The sequence below is a fragment of the Harpia harpyja genome, chromosome Z (genome assembly GCF_026419915.1).
Source record: "Harpia harpyja isolate bHarHar1 chromosome Z, bHarHar1 primary haplotype, whole genome shotgun sequence".
NCBI lineage: Eukaryota > Metazoa > Chordata > Aves > Accipitriformes > Accipitridae > Harpia > Harpia harpyja.
In genome coordinates, this window is record NC_068969.1 from 59065520 (window position 1) to 59087271 (window position 21752).

Sequence of the window (21752 nt, forward strand, 5' to 3'; positions counted from 1 at the left end):
TCCTCAGAATTCATGACTGGGTGCGGGTGTGTAAAATATACGACAGGTATGACTCTGATGTTGGGCTTCAACAATGCCAACAGGGCACTACATAGGTGTTTTCCAAAATGCAACAGGGCACTGCACAGGTGACTTCTGATGACAAGTAGATAAAGGCTTCCTCTCCACCCTTCCCCCCATTGTGAATATAAAAGAGAAGATAGGAAGAAGTCCATCTCCCGAATGATTAAAAGTAACAGTGCAAAATGTGACTAGCTCCTGACATCTTCACACCACCATCTGAACTAACATTGCCTTTCCCATCTTCAAAAGGGGCCTACATCTCAATTCTAATTTCAGGCCACAATTCTGCGCAGAGAGCATGTTAGGACCTCTGCTGTTCATGTTAAGAACATGTCCATGGCTCCTAATGAAACTGGGATGTTCTTGTGCAGAGCTTTGACCTGTATGAAAAGAACAGAACTCCTGAGCTGCAGGTCCCCAGCTTACTCATCTCTGCACTCATGGGCTTGATAATGCAATGTGGAGCTGATGCTTTACATGAAAGTATAGATCTGGAAAACCCTGTCATAAGTTGGAGTGGTTGGAATTGAAGGGGTGAAAAGGATGATCCCAAAAGGAAAAGAACAACCAACTTCTTATTGCTTGTATTGATGGGTCTGAATTCTTACTGTGGAAGCCTCCCAAAGAAGTGATTGTAAGGCCTTCTCCACTCTATTTGAAGCTGAATTCCACCTGTGCAGTGTAGACAGAACAAAACCCCAACAAAACCCTCCTGTCCCAGATCAGCATGCACAATTGAAACACCACAGGCCAAGCTATCACCTGGGTAGTTCTTTTGTCTGCTTAACTTCTTTCTTGTGGCAAAGGCCATCAATGGGCCTGGATATTACTATCCCCAGCCGAACAACCATTCAATGCCTTCAGCCTTCTCTAAGGCCAGACCACATCAGGATGGGGACTAAGAATTCAGGTGAGACTATCACAGCTGGGCAGAAAGAACTTCGGAAAACTTGCTATATTAGATGTTTACCTTTGGGCACATGGCAAAAGATAAAAAGAGCAGTACTAACTGGTCACAACCATACTGGCCCAGAACATGACAAACCCACCTGGCCATACACAAGCTGAGCAGCATGATTCACACACGTATCATCTCTGCACTCAATTTACTGTCGTCCTCACCTAGGAACACATGTGGGGAAGGCACCTACCAACAAAATACACAATATCCTGTCTGCTTAGCACCAGCCCTAGCCAACAACAGGGGTTGGTGCCCTTTGATAGGGCCCAGCTGGGCCCAGTGTAAGAACCCCTACCCCACTGAGGGGAAGGGGGACACACAGGTAGCAGTACTAGAAAAGTCAGAGCTTGAACTATGCAGACAGTGGCTTAGACCACATCACCCTGGCTGCAGGTGTCCCAGCCCCTCCAGACGACAAGGCTAGAGGACAGACAGAGGCTCCTGAACCTCAGGCTAGCTAGGAAACGAAAGGCACCTATGCCTCCTGTCTCCTCACTGAGGCAGCTCCGCTCCCCCGCCCTTCCACGGACGCAGAGCGGAAGCCTCGGCGGGTCCCACCCGGTGCAGCACCGGCCCGGCGAGGCCTGACACGCCCCCGCCGCGTCCCTTCTGCTGCGGAGCGCAGCAAGTGGCCGTACCAACTCTCCCCCGCTCCCCAGAGACGCTTGCTTCCGCTGCTGATGGTGATGATGCGCGTCCGGTCCCTCCCAGGGCTTACGAGGAGACAGCAGTGAGCCCCGGGGCGGACCCCCTTCAGAGGGACGCTTGGCCAGGCCCCTTTCGGCCAGGGCGGAGCGCACCGCGCAGCCACCGCCCACCAGCACCTGGCCCGGCCCCGCCCGGCCCTCCCCGCCCGCGGTCGCGGTGGTGGGCGGGCCCTGGTGGCGAGGCCTGCATGTAGATGCGTCCCCCGCCTCCCCAGTGCGTGCTGAGGTCAGGGCGGGCTGCGCTGCAAGCGTGGAGGAGTGGGGTCTGCGCTCGCGAGAGCCCCAGAGCTGCGGGGGAGGAGCGCCTGGCTTGGGCCGGGAGCGGTTTCGTCCCGCCGGGAAGTCGGGGGCCTAAGCAGGGCTCTTCCAGTCGTTGGCAAAGGAAGGGCGGCGTGTGCGCGGAGCGGGGGCGTCTAGCCCGCCCCGCCGCCCTGCTTCTCCATGCGGGCGGCGGCGGTGAGCTGGGCTGGCTCGCGGGGCGCCGGGAGCAGCGCGCGGTGCTGACAGGCCGCGGCCGGGAGAGACGATGGCCAAATGGCTGAATAAGTACTTCAGCCTGGGCAATAACAAGACCAAGAGTCCCCCGCAGCCTCCGCGGCCCGACTACCGAGAGAAACGCAACGGTGCCGGCAGCGCGCCCCGCCCCGACGAGCCGCCGCACCGCCACCTTCACCACCACACCTCGCCCGGCTTTCCGCATCGCCGCCTGCGCGACGACACCAGTGACCTGCTCCGCGCCTACCGCGCCCAGAAAGAACGTGACTTCGAGGACCCCTACAGCGGGCCCGGCTCGTCCCTGAGCAAGTTGCGCGCCATGTGCCGCCTGGACTACTCCACGTCCTCGGACGTGGGTGAGGCGGCCCCCAAGACTTTCTCCTCCTCGTCGTGCTGCGCTGCACCCCCTGCCACCTGTGCAGCCGGCTCCGCACACCTCTTTCGCAGCCACAGCGAGCGCCGCCCGGCGACACCGCCCAACGTGAAGTACATCTCCCCCAAGCACCGGCTTATCAAGGTCGAGAGTAGCGATGGCGCAGGCGAGAAGCTCAACAAGGGCTCCAAGCAGCTGGCGACCTCTGTCCCCTCTGCCATGAAAGATAAAGTAAGTGTTGTGCTCCTGTTCCTGCCCCGGTAGACTAGGTAGTAGGGCTGGGGCTATGTCAGCACCTGGAATGATTTGTGGTGAGGCGACTAGCTCCTGTCTGAATGCATCTGGAGTGGCCACTGCACTCCACCATGCATCATGGGGTGGCCTGGCCCTTTTTAATATCTTGGGGTAGGCAGGGTATGTGCAAAGCTGGCACATGAAGTGGTGGTGCCCTGTCCTCTGGGCTTTCAAACTCACCTCCCTTCTGATAGGGCAGGTTTGCAGGTGTGCCTAGCCCTGCTCTGGGGCACAGTGCACTGCCAACCTCATGATTGGTATCAAGGCTCTTGGATTGGCATGTTCCTTCAGAAGAGGATGTTGAGTCTTTGAGGGGGTGCTTGGGGACCTCTAGAGTCACTTGAGAAGCCCTGTGCTTCTGACTCAAAGTTTTGGCCTCAGCCCCATTGCATGTGGTATGGAGCGGTCATATATAAAAAAAATTAAAAAAGAAAAATCTGATGCTATCCTGAGTCAGACTGCCTGTTTTTAAGGAGACAATTTATCATATGTTCAGTAATAACTTCTTTGCCTCCTACTTCAGTGTGAAAGGTGAAGTAGTTCAAAGTCCTGTGTTACAACAGCATCACAACTTCCATGATAGCTGTGTTTCCAACTGGCAGGTACCTGAAGCAAACTCTATAGCTACTGGCTCAGTTGCAATTGTTCTCCTATCTTTCACTGGTCGTTGTCTACAAATATTAACAAAATACTGTAGCACTGGGAAGTGCTGGGCTCAGGAACTTGGGTTACAGGTGGGAAGCTTTGCAGAGGGAAGTAGCCTTAATTATTTTGGAAGCACAGCACATATCCCCCCACATCTGTTGGTCCTGTGAGTATAGTTTAGTTTTTTCATATATTGGATATTAATATTCCTCCATTTTGTAAATTGGCATTACTTCCATGTAACAGTCACATCACAGGAATTCTAAGTATGTGCTGAACGTTATCAATTTAAATGATCTGTGTGTACGTGTTTAAATACGTAACATGAGTGCATTGAATAGTGAGTGACACATTTCCATGAACCTGATAAATTATATCCTGTCCAGGTGGAATTCCAAATAAATCAGCTTGCGATGGTGATGGTACAAGATTAAAGGTCTAGAATTTATTACAATGTCTGTCATTTTGCGTGTAGTTCCTGACTGGAAGCAACTTCTTTTGTGGAAGTAGAGTCTCACTATGTTACAGTCTCGGTATAGTCAGTCTTCTTTCAATTGCCTGTGTTGATGATACCATGTATCTGTTCTTAGGCAAATAGCTTTCAGCAACTTCATATGTCAGAGAAAATAACTGCTTGGGGCAAAATGATTCCAAGTGCAACTGCTATTCTTTTTTTTTTAATAGGGCATGATTTTATTTTTTTTTATTATCTTTCAGTTTTAGACCCTACTGAAGCAATTGTCGAAGCAGAAACTACATCTGTTGCTAGGTTACCTGCTACCTTGTGTGACCATAAATCTGTGTGCTACTCGCAAGCCCTTGCTGCAGGTTCTAAAACTTGTTTTGAATGAGCAGCATGCAATTTTTTTAGAAAAGATGTAGACCACTCATGTCATAGTCACATTCTTTCTGTTTCTGAGAGAGAGAACTGTTTGTGACAAACAGGCAATCTTTAACATGTCTGAGAAATAAAATTGTCCCTATGCCTAAAAAGTAAGTGTGCCTGCCCCACCCATAACAGAATTTGGTTGCGAGGAGCTACATAGCTTGCCTTTTGTTCAATTGTGATATTTCCTCCCAGTAATGGAGATGAAATTTCTCTTATTTCACAGCCCTGAAATGTAAAGCCCGACAGGTGAACCTGATAAGCAGTGCTTGTAGTGGGCAGGCAGAGAACTGCTGCTCTCCTACACCTGTCATTCCCTGAGGAGAACAAATGAGGAATTTAGTTAACAGAGTGTGTCCAGTGGCAAATAAAGCCAGTGGAAATAAAATTCTGTAAGAAGTATATAGTAGAGGGGACAGTAAAGATGGTATTAAAAAAACTAGAGGTCTGACATTCAGAAGAGTTGATAGAAATATTAAAAGCATTGCAGGGAAAAAAATCTGTGGGTAGCATACCTTAAGCTAGTAAGTACCTTAGGAATGAAAAAAGATCTAGTTGCCGTATAGGTCTGTCATTACTGAAGTATGTTAGTGTTTAACCATGCAACAGTGTGCACTAAATGCTTGTGTTGTGTTCCAGCACCTGTTTTTTTTTCTTTTTCATTTACAAGGATAGAGTGCTGTTTTCCTTTATGTGTTAACTGAGAAGTGAGAAGTGTGGTTTTCAACAAATTCAGTGAGCAATTTTATAACTTTTGTGACTGGTCATCAGTAAAGATTTGGCTGGACAGCTCAGTCGTGTGTTAAACTTGAAAGACTTTCTAGAATGGGAAGGAGATTCAGGAAGGTGCTTGTTTAGTGTGGTTACTTATAAAGGACAAATGGTAAAGTATGAATAAAGACAGACTAGTTAGTCAAAATTCCCAGGAAAAAAATGACTGGCTGATGCAGGGAGTAAAGGAGGTGGAGATTAAATTCAATGGCAGGCATGATCGTATTTTGCAAGATTCCAGGCACAGGTTGTAAAAGTAACCACAGAGATGTAATGTACCTGGGGTTCAGGAAGCTTTGATGTGTAGAGGTAGAAGTACTGACTAAAGTTGAAGCAGACAAACCCAAATTGCCATGCATCTTTAATAGTGAGGTGACTAGCCTCTACAACAGATGCCCAAGGGAGTCACCATTGCCATATGTCTTTGAATTCGAATTCTTGGGTGGATTTTTTTATTTAGGTAGTACAATCAGGCAGGTTTGGGGGCTTTAACAGTGATGCTTATCTTCAAACAAGGGAGAGCAGGCTATGTTAGAATTCATGGTAGAAGCAGCTCAGTTCCTCCAGCATGGAGGATAAGAAATTAGTGGCTTCCATCTTTAGTGCTGGCCTGGGAGATGTTAACTTCTTAGCTCTCCTGTGGCAGACAAATGAGTAGACAAGCCAGAACAACATAAGAAATTAGTGGCTTCCGTCTTTAGGGCTGGCCTGGGAGATGTTAACTTCTTAGCTCTCCTGTGGCAAATGAATGAGTGTAGGCAAGCTGGAGCAACATGTGGCTGTATGCTGGAACAACCTGGCGGCTACTGTATTTGTTTAAGAATAAATGCAAGACTTGGCTTAACATCAACTCAACAGATAAACCACTGAGCTGAATTCTTACTGAGTTGACTGTCCTCTATCTGGCATTGTGTGGTGTGTGTAAATCCATGAAAGTAGCAATAGTTGAGGGGAAAGTGTCTGTGTGAAAGGATACTTTGTGTATTTTCTCACCTGTTATACTTTTTGAACCTAAACATTTCTCTGCCCGGCTTTGCTGCCAAAGAACCTGGACCACTATTCAAAGAGCAAGTGTATCATACTCTGTTGCAGGAAGTTCTTAGGATTTAAAAGCTGGGATTATAGCCTACTTGTCCTTTAAAAGATAATTATTTCATAATGAGCAGCATTTTGCACTCCCTCTGTGCAGTGGAGGCAGAACTGTGCAGCAGTTCTCAATATGGAATGCAGAAGACACTGCAAGTTGCAAGATCCATTTCCACAGGACAGGACATACCTGATGCTGTAGAAAATAGCTCAGTTCTGCACAGGCAGAGCTGGTCCAGTGCAAAAGCATGTAAATGTTTTGTGGCAGCAGCAATCAGGTAGGAAACTGTTCAGGGCAGCATACTTGCTGACTTGATTTACAAAGGTCTGAAAACAATGTCTATGTGCAAATTCTATACTTGTATAAGGAAAAAAACCCCTTTGTTTCATGCAATCCAGCTCAGAAGTGTGTGGCGCAGAGATTTGGCTGCTAGCTAAGCATGAGGGCTAAAGCTGTTTGTCTTGAAAGCTTTCCCCCCATTATGTAAGAAACAAGTACCTTTCTGACATTGCAATAGACTATGGAAATGCTGTTTGAACTTTTAAGGTCTTGCATAAAAGTGCTTAGGCTCCATGGAACATAATTAATATGTGTATATAATTAAAACCTTTTAGTAAACATTGAGAAGATGTTTGTCTTATTTCTGCATATGGAAGGTCTAAGTTTTATTTGATCTTGCAAGTGAGAACAAGTCAGGTGTATTTAACAGAATCTTGCAGCTTGTATTCCAAGGTGCACTGAGAAAACACTTGAAAGATGTCTAAGCAGTGTTGGAGTTATTTATATCAAAGTATATAGTTTCTAGAGATCCTAAACTACAAATGTAACTCTGTCTTATTCCCATGTTTAATCCGTTGCAGCAGGGTGTCAGGATGCCACTCTACAATTGATTCTACTCTGAGACAGTCTTCCTCTCTGCATGTGGTTCCCATGGACATATGGTTCTCCCTTTGAGTCAAAGGTCTCAAGAAAAAGGTACCAGTGGCCACTGGTCTTGTGAACCTGCATGAATGCCTTGGGCAAGGCCACACATAAAGGCAACATGCAGAATTTTTTCCATGTATCTCATGTTGCTGTATTGCAGCTAGAAATGCATTTTTCCACATATGCCAGTCTCATGATTAAGGGACTATCACAGTCTTATGAATGGGAAGATATTCAGTTATTACCTGAGCGTGTGGAGTCTTAGTGACTTTAGGGCTGTTTGAAGTGATGTGGTAAGGCTGTTTAGTTACAAGTATGCCTGGCATCTGCACTGTATGGCATAGCTTGGAACAGTCTCAGCTCTGGGAACAATCAAAATTTTCAGACTCTTGAACACAGAGAGATCCAAGCAGGGAAAGGCTGTCAGGAAGGAGTATGAAGCAGTTAGACACATGGAGATCGAGGGAGGGAGTGGTAGCCTTCTGGAAGAGTGTATCGTGTATACCCTTACAGTAAGCAGATCCAAACCATTGAAAGAAAGTACCTCAGTTACTGGATTCATGTGAGAAGACTGACTTGCCCCTTCTGAGCTAAGGTGTGTTTATTGAACTATTTACTGGGAGACTGTAACTGAACATGTTCCACATGGCCTTATTCTGAAAAAGGCTAATACTGCAGGAGAAATGCCCATAAGGGAACTGAGCAGGGTGGACCTTACCCTGTTTCCACCCCTTTCCATGCAACCTATGTACCTAATACCTATGAACTGTGCTCACTTGGCCCCCAATGAGCAAGAATAGGTGCTTGTGTCACTCTCTCATATGTACCCTCTCTTGCTTTACCAGAAAGCATTTAAGAGGAATATGTTTCTGTGCTAGGCTATCTTCCAAAATCCAGGAGACCCACACTGCTTCTAGGAACACAGGCTCTGAGCTGTCATGTGCTTAATTTCTGGGCTCATTACATGGTACAAAGTGCTCATTCCTTTTGGAGTGAGAGGGTGAGGGGTACAGGATATTAGGTATGAGGTTAAAAGTTCTAGGCAAAACTCAGAAGGGATATATTTTTTCTTTTCAGAAGTGCCTGTGTTTTTCTTTGCTTGCATTGTCCAGCTGTAATCTATTTGTGTGTATCTGTAATCATAGACACTTTGATCTTGATGTTGTCTCCCTGTCCTATTCCTGGACAACAGGAATTAGCATGTATGTTTTTCTGTCTCTTCAACCTGTATTCTGAGCATTCTATGGTGTGAGAGGCGGCTGGTGTGTGTCCTGGAGCAGTTAGCCCGAGCTTGGTGCTTTAACTTTTGTCTCCCCATCTGTATTCAAAGTCACATTTTCAAATAGTTGCCAAAAGACATTTGGTAATGACTGAAATTGGCACCAGGGGCTTAGGCTTCACTGCAAGGACAGAATCACAAAACTGCAGAATGGTTGAGGTTGGAAGGGATCTCTGGAGATCGTCTTGTCCAGCCCTGCCCTGCTCAAGCAGGGCCACATAGATCCAGTTGCCCAGGACCATATCCAGACAGCTTTTGAATATCTGCAAGGGTGGAGACTCCACAACCTCTCTGGGCAACCTGTGCCAGTGTTCAGTCACCTTCACAATGGAAAAAGTGTTTCCTGATGCTCAGATGGAAGCTCCTGTGTTTAAATCTGTGCCCATTGCTTCTTGTCCTGTCACTATGTACCACTGAAAAGAGCCTGGCTCTGTCCTCTTTGCACCCTCCCTTCAGATATTTATACACATTGATAAGATCACCCCTGAGCTTTCTCTTTTCTAGGCTGAACAGTCCTAGCTCACTCAACCTTTCCTTGTGCATGAGGTGCTCCATTCCCTTCATCATCTTTGTGGCCCTTTGCTGGACTCTCTCCAGTATGTCCGTGTCTCTTTTGTACTGGTGATCCCAGAACTGGACCCAGCACTCCAAGTGTGGCCTCACCAGTGATGATGAGAGGGGAAGGATCACCTCTCTTGACCTGCTGGCAATGGTTTGCCTAATGCAGCCCAGGACACCACTCACCTTCTTTGCAGCAAGGGCACATTGCTTACTCTTGTTCAACTTGGTGTCTACCAGGACCCCCAGGTCCTTTTTTTGCCAAGCTGCTTTCCAGCTGGGTGGCTCCCAGCATGTTCTAGTGCATGGGGGTACTCCTCCCCAGGTGCAGGACTTTGTACTTCTTGTTGAACTTCATGAGGTTCATGTCAGCCCATTTCTCTAGGCTGTAGAGGTCCCTCTGGATGACAGTATGACTCACTAGTATCTCATCCACTCCACCCAGTTTGGTGTTGTCTGGCTGAGGATACACTCTTCCTTCATCATCCAGATCATTAAGGAAGACGTTAAACAGGGCTAGACCCAGTATTGACCCATAGCGTACACCACGAGTCACTGGACTCTAGCTAAACTTTGTGCTACTGATCACCACACTCATTGTTCAACCAGATTTCAATCCACCTCACTGTCTGCTTATCCAGCCTATACATCAACAGCTTGTATATGAGGATCTTATGGGAGACAGTGTCAAAGGCCTTACTGAAGTCCAGGTAGACAATATCCACTGCTCTCCCCTCATCTACCAGGCCAGTCACTTGGACTTCCTGACCATAGTTTTCAGTTCTAACTGATAAACAAACAACCATTCATGGCTGCAGTGGACTGGGGTGTTTTCCACTGGAGGGATGGAAGGCCAGCTTAAAGTTAATTGCTTATTAATATTTGACTCTAAAAAATAGCTACAGTCTGTTTGATCCAGATTAAAAAAACCTGCAGATCTGCTTTGTTTCTGTTGCTGAATTCCATACATTGATGTCAAACAGTAATACTTGAATTCTTGTGTTGTCTCTGTGTGGCTTTGCAAAAGTACTAGATGTTAGATTATCAGTGGCTATATTCCCAAAGGATTTCAAAGCATTTCACAGGCTTTATGTGTGAGAGTGATAGTGACCACTGGGGGACTTCAGCCACTTACAATTTATAGTGTGGTATTTCTTTATGACTATGGACTAAAGGCTGCTGAAGGGAACTACAGGAGGAGCATGTGTGAACAGACTACACTTCTGGAATTCAAATCTCTGCTCTTCTGAGATGTTTAAAGATCTATTTTAATCTTGCAAGGTTTAAAAAAAACATAAACCCCAAAGCAACAGAAGGTAGTCTTAAATCTTCAAAGAAAAGTCACAAGTGTCCCAAATGTAGTTTTGAAGATCAGTATGTGAAGTCTGAATGAGATAGAAACATCCTACAGCTGTGCTATATATTCTGTGGGTAGTTTCTGTGTGCAGACCCTGCAGAGATTGTTGGATTGTAGCTCAGTAAAGTGCTGTAGAGGAAGTTTGTTATGGAAGGTGTTACTTCCTATGGATTCTCTCCAAGTGAAGTTTTAGGGCAGTCTCTTTCTTTAAAGGAAGTGCTGCTTTTCAGATACAACTTTTCTTCCCTAGTTTCAACTAATATTGTTCCAGCAAACAGATTTGGGGCCTGTCTTAGAATAGAATACAGTGTTTTCAGCTGGAAGGGACATACAACGATCATTTAGTCCAACTGCCTGACCACTTCAGCTGACCAAAAGTTAAAGCATGTTATTAAGGGCATTGTCCAAATGCCTCTTAAACACTGACAGGCATGGGGCATCAACCACCTCTCTAGGAAGCCTGTTCCAGTGTTTGACCACCCTCTCGGTACAGAAATGTTTCATAATGTCATGTCTGAACCTCCTCTATGCAGCTTTGTCCTGTCTCTGGATACCAGGGAGAAGAGATCAGCACCTCCCTTTCCACTTCCCATCCTCAGGAAGCTGTAGAGAGTAATGAGGACACCCATCAGCCTCCTTTTCTCCAAAGTCCTTAGCCATCTCTCACAGGACATGCCTTCCAGCTGTTTTGCCAGCTTTGTTGCCCTCCTCTGGATGCATTCAAGTACCTTAACATCCTTCTTAAATTGTGGGGTCCAGAACTGCACACAATACTCAAAGTGAGGCCACATCAATGCTGGATAATCACCTCTTTTGACCAGCTGGCTATGCTGTGTTTGATGCACCCCAGGATGTGGTTTGCCCTCTTGGCTGCCAGGGCATTCTGCTGTTATATTGAGCCCGCTGCCAAGCAGCACCCCCAGATCCCTTTCTGCAGGGCTGCTTTCTAGCCACTTTTCTCCCAATTTATACTTGTGCTCAGCATTACTCCATCCCAGGTGCAGAATCCAGCATTTGGTCTTGTTAAATTTCATGCCAAATTTCATGCTTGTTAGATTTCATGTCTTCTGTATTACTCTGCCTGCGGTCGGTATAGAAAGGAGTAAGTGCTTGGTTAGTGTTAAACTTGGAGAATATCCTGCCACTTAATGTGAAAGCATTGGTCTGGCTTGCTGTGGCTTTTGTGATATGTGACTAATTTCTCTCTGTTTCAGATTAGGGGAACATTGCTTTGCCTCCACCTCCAGTGCTCCTCTCTTGTCTCCGATACCCTGACATGTCTACATTAACGAAATAAGCTGGTTAGCCATAGTGATAGCTGTGATTGCCCTGCCAGAGATCTGCAGGGGATATTGAAGAATGAAAAGCCACTAGAGGCAGTTTAAAACCTGAAATTAATTTGAGGTCTGCTGTGGCTGACAGACATGTATGTCTGGTAAAGGTAGTGCAAAGTTACTGAAATCACAGCAGCAATGAAGAAGATGAGCTGGATGATTTGGTAATCCCGCGAGTGATTTTCCTACTTCAAGGATTAGAAAAATGACTCAAAGATAGATAAGGATCAGAAGCCTGCAACCTACGAGAAACTAGAAACTGCCATATGCTCCAAGATTATAATAGGAAGGTTGAGAGCTGTCTAGAATGCTTGTTACATTCTGTTTGGGGAAGAACAATTGTCCCTAAGGCTGCAGAAAAATGCCTGCCTTCCCTGCTCCCGCACTCTTGTTATCAAGTTCACACAGGGAAAGTTCCAGTGGGGGACTCAGAGAGGTCTTTGGCTGTGGGGTGCAGCTCCCAACTGTTAAGTGTAACACTACATTCTGTGAATCAATGGATGGTTGATTTGGCCTGTACATGATTGTCATGCTATGTGTGTTGAAATAAATGACTCGTATAGTCTGGATTCACTGAACTGCACAGGTGTTGCTGATGGTTTCCAGCTGGCTTTCAAGGGTGATGGAAAGTATTGGAGGCAACACAGGTGCTGTTGAGTTGGGCTTGCTGTCACCGTACATCTGAGAGTGCTTGGGGGTATATGTGTCTGCTAAATACGGAAGTCATTTTAACTGCTCATCTGGCATGGGCGAAGAGATGCTGAATTGTGGCATACAGTTAGGAGATGTCAAGTCCAGGGGGAATTTCAGTTGAAAGTCCTGACCTGTGATGTTGGGATCCGTCAGGAAGTGAGGTTTGTCTTAGGATTGTTTTTCCCTGGTCCAGTGTGGACTGAATGCTGGGCTATAATGTCTGTGTGCTCCATGAAACAGGCTTGAGTAAAGCTGAACACCAGACAGGAGAGTGTGGGGTTCCAGGGTGACTTTCCACCCAGGGTAATGCAACTCAGTGAGTCCTGAGCTGTGCGGGGGAACAAGCTAATCATAGAGTTTTCCACCACTATTGTGTTATTAGGAAAATTGTCAGGGGGGCTGTTGTTGGTCACTCTTTGGCACTTAAGTCTAGAGAAGCCTTGTGGTAATAGGGAGCTGTTGCTGGCTTGATATATCCAGGTTGTTGTACTGGTCTTGCAGCTATAGTATGGTATTGTAGAGTGGCTCTCTTGCAGCTGGAAAGCCTGCACAGAGGGGCTCCTACTGCTCTGAAGTTAGAGCATTTAGTGTGCTGGAGGAGTCTACATGCTTCTGTTGCTGAAGCAAAGGTGGAAGGGGGCACAAACAGTTTGCAATGGCAGCTGGAAGTGAGACTGAAACACCCTGACTTCAGAAGTGGTCAGTGTGTGCAGACCTCTGGGCATAACAGCAGGATGCTGGCTGTGTTTCTCTTTACAGGGGGATAGGCTGGAGCTACACAGCTGGGCCTCTCTGAGCTGGCAGAAGGGTGCACCTCTTTCTTTCCTCCCCTCAGCTTTCTGATGCAGAAAGAGGACCCATGTGACCCTACTGCTGCTCAGCAGGTTGGTGCCTTATCTTTGAGAGGTCAGGTGGGCTACAGGGATGCCTCTGGAAGGATGTCACTGCATGCAGTAGCCTTCCATGTCCTACCACTGGCATGCCCATTACAAGCTTGCCATGTGTGTTTCACAGTTGCTTTACCTCTTACTGCTTCTGCATAAGTTCACCACTTAATCTTTCTATCTATTGATTGCGAATGAGGATCTATACTCAAAAAAGACAGCTGTGAGAGAGAAGGAAGTAATCGATTGCTTTTACATGTCTTTGCTGATTCGGTAGAGATGACTTTGACCTGGTTCCAGCAGCTGACAACTTCATGGAAACAAGAGAAAGCTGCATGGTGTAGATGCAATTCATGATCTTGCAAGATCTGTAGATTGCTATGTCACATATGAAGAACCTGGAGCATTCCTTGTAAAAGTTAAATTTGCATTTGTGAACAAGTGTTAGCTTACCAAAAATACTAGAGGAACAAATAATATTAATGGTAATAGTGAGATATGTCCCTATGATTACACTTTCTTTTGTCGTTGTGTTCTCATGTTCAGCCAGCAATTCTAATTAAAGTCTTCAGAATGATAAAGCTAATAAATGTAGGAGACAAGGAGAAGGTATCTTGTTTAACCTGAAAAGGTAGTAACAATTGGTATATGGCTAAATGTTGGATAAGGCTAAATTGGATAGTGAAAGAAAAAAAAATCCACCTAAAAGTGAATGCAGTTTTGGAGTTTGCATGGGTAACAGAAGAAGGCAGGTGAAAAGAGTCAAAATGCCAACAGCAGATTTATTGCCTTACAGGTTCTGACTTTAAATACAAGTGAAAACTACATGGTGGATACCACATATTGCCTGTGGAAGGATTTTTCTAAACTATTGAACTGAATCCAGAGCAGTCCGTCAGAGTAGCACTTGCATGCCTTCCATCTTCATGGGAACCACAATATCTGTGAATGGAATCCAAATGCCAACTTAATCACATCCTCTGGTCTATGCATCTTCTGTCGCTCTGAGCTACACATCTTCTGTCTGATCTCAAACTGTTGCTGTAGTCTACCAGTTTTATTTAAGTAAATTTAGGTTTTCTTGTTATATATGTTGAAATGATTTGTGAAGTTCTGAAATCTGCATTGTATGCATGTACTTACACATACATATACAAAACTATGATAAATATATAAAATATACAGTTATAGTTATTATGTGTTATTTTATGTGTATAAACATGCATATTGCTGAGAAAAAAGTTGTGGACCTTCCAACTTTGGAGACTTTCAAAACTTGTGTGGGCAAGACCCTGAGCAACCTGGTCTAGCTTTCATATGACCCCTGCTTTGAGCAGAAGAGTGGTTTAATTGTCTTCAGAGATCTCATGCAACTTAAGCCTTAATGTAACTCTGATGTTCAAAACCTACCCTGGAGCCTGAGTATTGCCGACAGACTTATGTTAATATAGTGCATTCCTGTAAGGACAGTAGTGCAGGATGGACCTAAGGTACAGCTCTGTCAAGCTGGAGTGGTTTTCCCCATTCTGTAGATGAATCTGTGCAGTAAGTGAATGTGGAGTTAGTCTGACAATAGTCTCTAAAGCGTACAAGCATACCTTCTGCAAAAGCATGAAAGAATGAATACGGCTTTGTTCAGATCAAGTGCATGTGTATACAATTGGGCATGGCTGGGTGAGTCAATGGGGGAGAATGATATTGTGAGGACACTAAAGCAGGGCTGAATACTCGTGCTGCTCAGCAAGAAGGAATGAATTGTGCTTGCTTCTATAGATTGTCCTGTGAATTTTCACATGGGTGTGTGCAGGAGCTCGGTTGGTTAAGTCTGCATGTGAACACAGAAGTACCAAGACATTAAGCATAGCTAAAACAGCATTACACAATTCTGTTTCAACAGTTGGGCCACCGTAAATCCAGCTGTCTTACTACTGCATGATAGCATAGATACTACCTGCAGCTTTTCCTTCAAAACTGCTCAGATAAGGAAAGAGGTCTGTATTACACTTTTTTATACATCCAACTTAAGGCAACCTTGCAAGCAAACTGTTGGCATTAGGACTGTTCTAATATAAGGTATATGTGGAAGTGAAACCTGTAGACAGAATAAGGTTATGCAGTTTATTCTGATTTAAAGAGCATTTTAACTCTAAATGAGAAATTAGGCACAGTAAGAACATGTATTGGCACTTATGTAAATGGCTTTTTAGCCTGGTTAATGAGGAGAAAGGATCTAGAAAGGAAAAAGGTGAATCTGTTTTTCTCTTTTTAACCATCAAGTTTGCTAGTGAACTTCTGCTTTGCAGTCTGATCTTGTGATGGCCAGTTTGCCATTGTATTTGCTTGGATCAGTGAAGAAATGCCTATTCTATATTGTTTTACAAGCTTCTTTACGCCCCAAGCTCACTGACACAGTTTGGTGTAGGAGAGATGTTTGTTTCTCTAAACACCTTTTTATATGTCCTTGCCTACCAGCAGTTGGTTATAGTGCCTGATTTTGAGACACTCAGGCAGAGCGCTGCCCCATGGCAAAGAATACAGTTTGACTTCTCATTCCGTTGCTGCCCTGTGTCAGTGGGATTTTATCCTTGGCTAACAGTATGCTAGGCACGGTGTTGAAGTGGAGCAAGTGATGTGAAACCTGGCAGTTGAAAGAGCATATGGTGATAGATAGGAAAAGGGACTGTGATACAGATCTTCCTGGATATGTTACTCTTTCTGTAAATGTTACAGTAAAACAGTCGATTGACAAGGAAAGAGACATAAGGTGTGGTTTTGGAGTAGCTGTGCGTTGTGCATGAAGTGTAGAAAATTGTTTTACAAAACATTCTCTGCTAATGGCAGTACATGGGATACAAATATTTTTTTGTTGGACTTTTTTTTTTGACCTGGTTTTCTGAAGGAAACAATACCTATTAACTGCTCTGTCTGTCCTTCCTTCCATAACTCTTGGATCTATTGGCGGATGTTGGACAGTGTATTTTCAAATTTTAAAAAGTCAAGTGGACGGTTCAAGGAATGACCCTTTCCTTACTGAGAGGAAAGGTAGAACTCTGTCTTTAAACTATAAGCCGCAGCATCTGTGTGGCCTGCATTGCCCTATGTGAAGTAGGAACACACATGGGATAGTGGGGAACTGCAGTTACTGCCTGGGGAATCAAAGCATAGAGGAGAGAAATGGGGAGGCAAGAAGACAAGAACTGTTGTTTATATGTCAGCTTGTTAGCAGCTGGGTCCTCTCACTGTGAGCATGTGGACTTGTAGAAACCACAAAGAGCAATTCATCTTCTCTGAAAACTAAGCCTTGTGTTTGGGGGAGTAGCTCTTGAAACCTTGTTATTAAATAGTGGCTTTTTCTTTTTTTCCAACACCTCGCTACCAGTCCACATCTGTCTTAGAAATTTAGGAGCTACCTTTCCCAATTTGTGCGTCAGTTACATTTTAGACAAGGAATGTGTCCGTCTCTGGAAATCAAAGGTATGAATGAGGCCTGTGATTTTTTCCAGAGGCAGAGCTGATGCAGGTCTTTCCAACACTCAAATTTAGGAGTAGAAGGAAAGGCTCTATACAACAGCTCCATCTGTAGAGAGTCTTCTAGAATCATGACCTAAATTTCTGACTTATTAGCAAGATACTAAAAATCCTTCTTTTACTTTTCCTGATCCTGCTGCTGATCCTTTTGGGAATGCAACCATGCATGGATCACTGTATTTGCAGGTTTCCCAAGGCTGTGAAATTTATTTTGAAAAAAAGGCGGTACTGGGCCTACAGGGAGGATTACCCAACAGGTTCTTGAATTCAGTGTTTCATGGAAGAAGTGTAAGTGCAAGTATTCATTCATTTGGAAAAGAAACCCAGACAAAACTTTGCAGTCCTTCTGTGTGCAGGCTGAGCTTTAAGGAAATATCTACCTAGGGCATGTTTGGAATGTGAAACCTGGAGATCACTTTGCGACAAGAAGAAAAATTTGGTATTTCTCAAAAATTTCACATGGTGGTTGTAAAAAAGTCAAAACAAAAAAACCTTAATATAGAGTCACTTCTACTGTAGCTAGTGAGTGGTCTTTTGTGACTATGAATTCTCAGACACAGTGAGGAATTTTCATTACATTGTGTTAAATGTGTTAACCATGGTGTTCTCTGACAGAAATTCACAGTTTCTAAATGCTCTTGTCTTCTATATCTCTGCTGACAGTCACGTGTTCTTGTCTATGATATTGGTGGACTTAATTGCCAGTCACAAAAGCTGAGAGAAGAATACATGGTCTGCCTTTTTTTTTTTAAGTATATATTAATAATAAAATTATAATATATCATATTTAATAATAAATCTCCCCCCCCAAAAGAGTGTCCCATAATAAGTCTCCAAAAGATCTGGCTTGCAGGAGAGGTCTTTTGGTTTTTTGCTTCATGTTATTTATCATAATTCCTCTTGGTTTCCTCCAGAATACTGTGTCCTTAATCACGATAGCCACTAAATCAGTCAAATAACAAACAGTTCTGTGCTGAAGTTGCTGTTTCAAGGATAAATCTTTTGTATTTCCTTTCAGTTCAGAGAGGCGTTATCCCTAAATACTCAGTTTATTTCAGTGTAGTAAGTTCTCATTGGTTTCTTTTTTGCTTGTTCCCTTTAAAAATGTGCTTTTTAGTCAGGTAGAGATATCTGCAAAATTGTGCATTTAGGTATGTTCCTTGTTTTTTTCCCGTGGCTGCACATGCAAATTATGCTTTTGCATATGCAAATACTCATTTAAACATGTATTAATGTAATAATATATGTAGGTCTTAAATGGTATTTTTTAAGACTGTAGAAGAACAAAGACTATGTAACAATAGTGAAGTTTGGACCTTAGTTAATATATATTAGAGGGGTAAACCAGAATCTCAGCTTGTATTTAATTTTTGGGAGGGGGTGGTTGTTTTTTGATCTTGTATCTGCCAACTGACCTTTTAGCTAGAGCTATGGTTTTGAATTTGTCAACTGGTCTGGTAACTGAGCCATACTCCTTTTCTTTTGCCTTTGTGTTTTAACAGACAACCTGCTAGGGAGAACTCCTGTGAGTGTTCCCTAAATGCTTGTTGATCTCTCTGGTTGTGGAAGCTCAAATACAAGTTTCACTTACTTTTTTGATCAGTGCACTTCTCTTTATGTTTTGGAGTTTCTTTTGCTTGAAGTTACTCATGCCTCAGGTTACTCTTACTAGATCTACATGACAGAAAATAATATATGTGTATGGGGTGCCATAGAATGGGCTTGTATAGAACACGAATCGGTAGTTGTAGGAGTTTAGGGTCTGCTCTAATAATCTTGCATTCTCTTAAGAGGTAAGCCACAGGCCTTTAACAATAGCCCTGACAAATGCAGCCAATTGAGACATGAATTTGGAATCTGAATAGGTGTCTGAGGCCTTCTGGGGATTCTCTGATAACTGTGATTCATTTTGACACATTGGACCCACATGAAAGGTGGCTGGATTTGACAGAGAGGAGAGGCAAATTAACTGTATCCCACTTCAGAGATCAGATCCTGTGTGTGAATGCCCTCTCTAGCCTGCATTTACAAAACCTCAGCATGTTGCCAATCCTCTGACTGTGTCTAAGGCAGATGTGGCAGATACAGCATTAGATCCTGGGTAGCCTGACTAGTTGAGACTTCTGGGAGTGATGCATTGGTAGACAATGGATGGCATCCATTCCCTTCTCTTTCCTGTCCTGTGTTTGTCAGTCACTGACATGAAGGAGCAATCTGGAGACCAGTTGAACAAGTTTAGCCATTTGCCTTGGAAGTGCACTTAACCCAAGATGTGGGAGGGGCACTGCATTCAGGCCCTAAGCTGGGATCTTCTGTGCTGGCCTGGGCCTCTGGACCACAGAAAACAAATGGCTGATTGAGACCAGTTTGCTGGGCAGTGGCTGAAAGGTTGCTGGGAGAAAAAAACACAACACAGATACCCCTGTCTGCAACACTGATGAGTCCTGGTGAAAATGGAGGCACTTTGATTATCACACAGAAAGGCCTGTTCCTACATGCCCATGGGGGAGAGGTGTCAGCAAGGCGCTCTCACATTGGATCTTCCCCACATGACATGGAGGTGACTAAAATCATGATCTGCAGAGCCCCACTGCACATGCAAGGGATGTACCTGGGGATACTCATAGGCTTGTGAACAGAACTTGCATGAAATAAGCAAGCTTGTGCTTTGTGAGGATAGCATGAAGGGGTATGAGGACAATGTATTCATACCCTCTGGCATGAAGCAAATGTTTTGTTTATTATGTGTGCCACGCTAGAAAACTCTTGTACTCAGAACCTTATCATTTATCAAAAGACTTTTTCTGTACTTTGTCTGACCTACTGCATATAGGCTTGGAAGATGAGCTTCCTAAGGTAAACGTTATATCTGGGGAGATGGCACAAAGACTTGTGGAATAGGAACCCTTTTTCTGGTTGGGATCTCTGAGAACAGGAGAAATAATCTTCTGCAATGGTGTTGTGGAAAGGAGTTTAGACGTTTATGGGAGGTATGTTATAATAGAACTAACAAGCATACTCACTCAAGGTTTTCAAGCCTTTTTGAAGGAAGACTTCTTTTTTAAAGAAGTAGAAAAACCTGAGACTTCCTAGAAGTGGAAAATTTATAGCTGTTAGCAAGTATAGAAAAAACCAAATGTTGCCACTGGCCAGCTGCTGTATTTAGGCTGAGAATTAGGAGATTTTATTATATATGGAAACAGTAACAGTCATCTGGGGAGCCCTCTGACAGCCCAGAGCTGTAAAGCTACTTTTACTAAGGAAATACAGATACACAGCTCCAGGAAGGTGAAGCAGACTGCTCTCTGCCTGACTGAGTGCTGGAAAGTGGCTTGGGGGTTTTTTTGTTTTTTGGTTTTGGGTGGGGTTTTTTGGGGGTGGTCATTTGACAGAGCAGGTTTGCCTAATCTGACAAATTTGATAGGTGACCTGATTGAAAGCGTAGTTATGGTGAGCTGTATAGAATCTTATAGTGCTTGTGCTACTATTATTCATCTGAAGGGGAGGAGTTTATACCCGCTGTCCAAGCTGGGGAAGTTTTCATGCCAGGGATTACTGTAGTGGAAATATTTCCAGCCTCAGTCTGATTTGGTACAGATTTACAGATAATAAAATGTAGTAATAGTAATAAATACAATAATGAAATAATGTGGGTTTGGATCTTCTTACTTTTTTTATTAGTTTCTTGGCTAGAAGCAGCTTTTGCTTGTTTAGATCTCTTCTTAATAACAAGTTAGTTGCTTTAGTCCTTCTGTTCATGTTCAGTACAGTAAGTTCTTGAATATGTTGCCATTATGCTTAAAGCAAATCAGTCTTGACTTTTATCTTGTTTGACAGCATTTTATATATATGGTTTTCCTCCTAGTATATTTTTGGCAAATGGAGAGGAAGAAATACCAAATAACTGTGTTAGACTGCTTTCTGTTTCATGTTTTAGTACAGTTATGCTAAGGATTGGCACGTATTACTTATCAACATTTGTAATAGTTGAGCAGCACAGAGCCCATGCTACCATCCAGCAGCTCTTGACAGGATTGCACCAGGAGACTGAATGGATGGCATTTCAACTGTAGCACTTTTGGAGATAAACCTGTCCTTGTGATTAGGAAAAATTACTGCTGCGTGATACACATCGTTGTCTTTCTTAAAAGAGTGTGTGCAGCGGCTGTCACTTGATTTGCTGCTTGGGCATATGTTGCTAGACATAGGGGATGGGACATTTTTCCTGTGGGTTAACTGTTTTTCACAATAATGAAGCAGTGATTTCAGACACTAAGTGAGAGAAAGAAATGTTTTTCCCTCCCTCTATTATCCATCTCTGTCTGGTGGTTTCTGGTCAAACTTTGAATAGAGGAAAACACAATTAATTTAGAATTAAAACATCCATCCCAGATACTTTGGCATCCCAGCTGTTAACCTGTGACTGTTGGACAGCTAAGTCTTGTGCTGACACTCACACCTGTGTGTTCAGTGATAACAAATACATCTTCTAAAATGTCCCTTCTTTGGGATGTGCTTGTGAGGCATCTGTAGTCCAGGGTTTGGGAGCTTGTGCTGAAGAATGCGGTGGGGGTTTTTTTGGTTGACTTTTTGTTTTGTTGGGGGGGGGGAGGGTGGTATGCAAAATAAGTAGTGTAAAATCAGAGTGTGGCAGTGTTGCAGAGCCTGAGTAGTGGCTCTAAAGTGTGTTAGGTGTTTTGTTCCCTAATCTTAAAGGAGATCTCTGCCTTTCCAAATACAGTGTTCATTTACTCCATGGCGGGTGTTTGATCTGGAAATACTTGTGTGTCCTGTTTTTTGTTCTGTCCGTTGGGCTATGCTGGCAGCAGGAGACAGAAGCAGATGCAGCTTCAGACTCTTAGCTAGCAATGTACTCCTGGTCCTTTGTGGAAAAGACTGAAGCTGTTGGAATA

The 21752-nt window shown here is 44.0% G+C and overlaps 1 protein-coding gene across 4 annotated transcripts in view; it reads left to right on the top strand.

The window, feature by feature from the left end:
- The first annotated feature begins 1837 nt into the window (after positions 1 to 1837).
- The window catches only part of SHB (SH2 domain containing adaptor protein B), a 75308-nt gene continuing 55393 nt past the window's right edge, over positions 1838 to 21752 (top strand). For 2 of the 4 annotated variants that reach the window (XR_008233519.1, XM_052777252.1), the window contains exon 1: positions 1838 to 2830. Coding sequence is in view for 2 of the 4 variants with exons in the window: in XM_052777252.1 (XP_052633212.1) it covers positions 2258 to 2830 (573 nt within the window). In the remaining 2 variants the exon portion in view is untranslated. The remainder of the gene's footprint in view (positions 2831 to 21752) is intronic. The other 2 variants (XM_052777250.1, XR_008233518.1) reach the window with 2 other exon arrangements.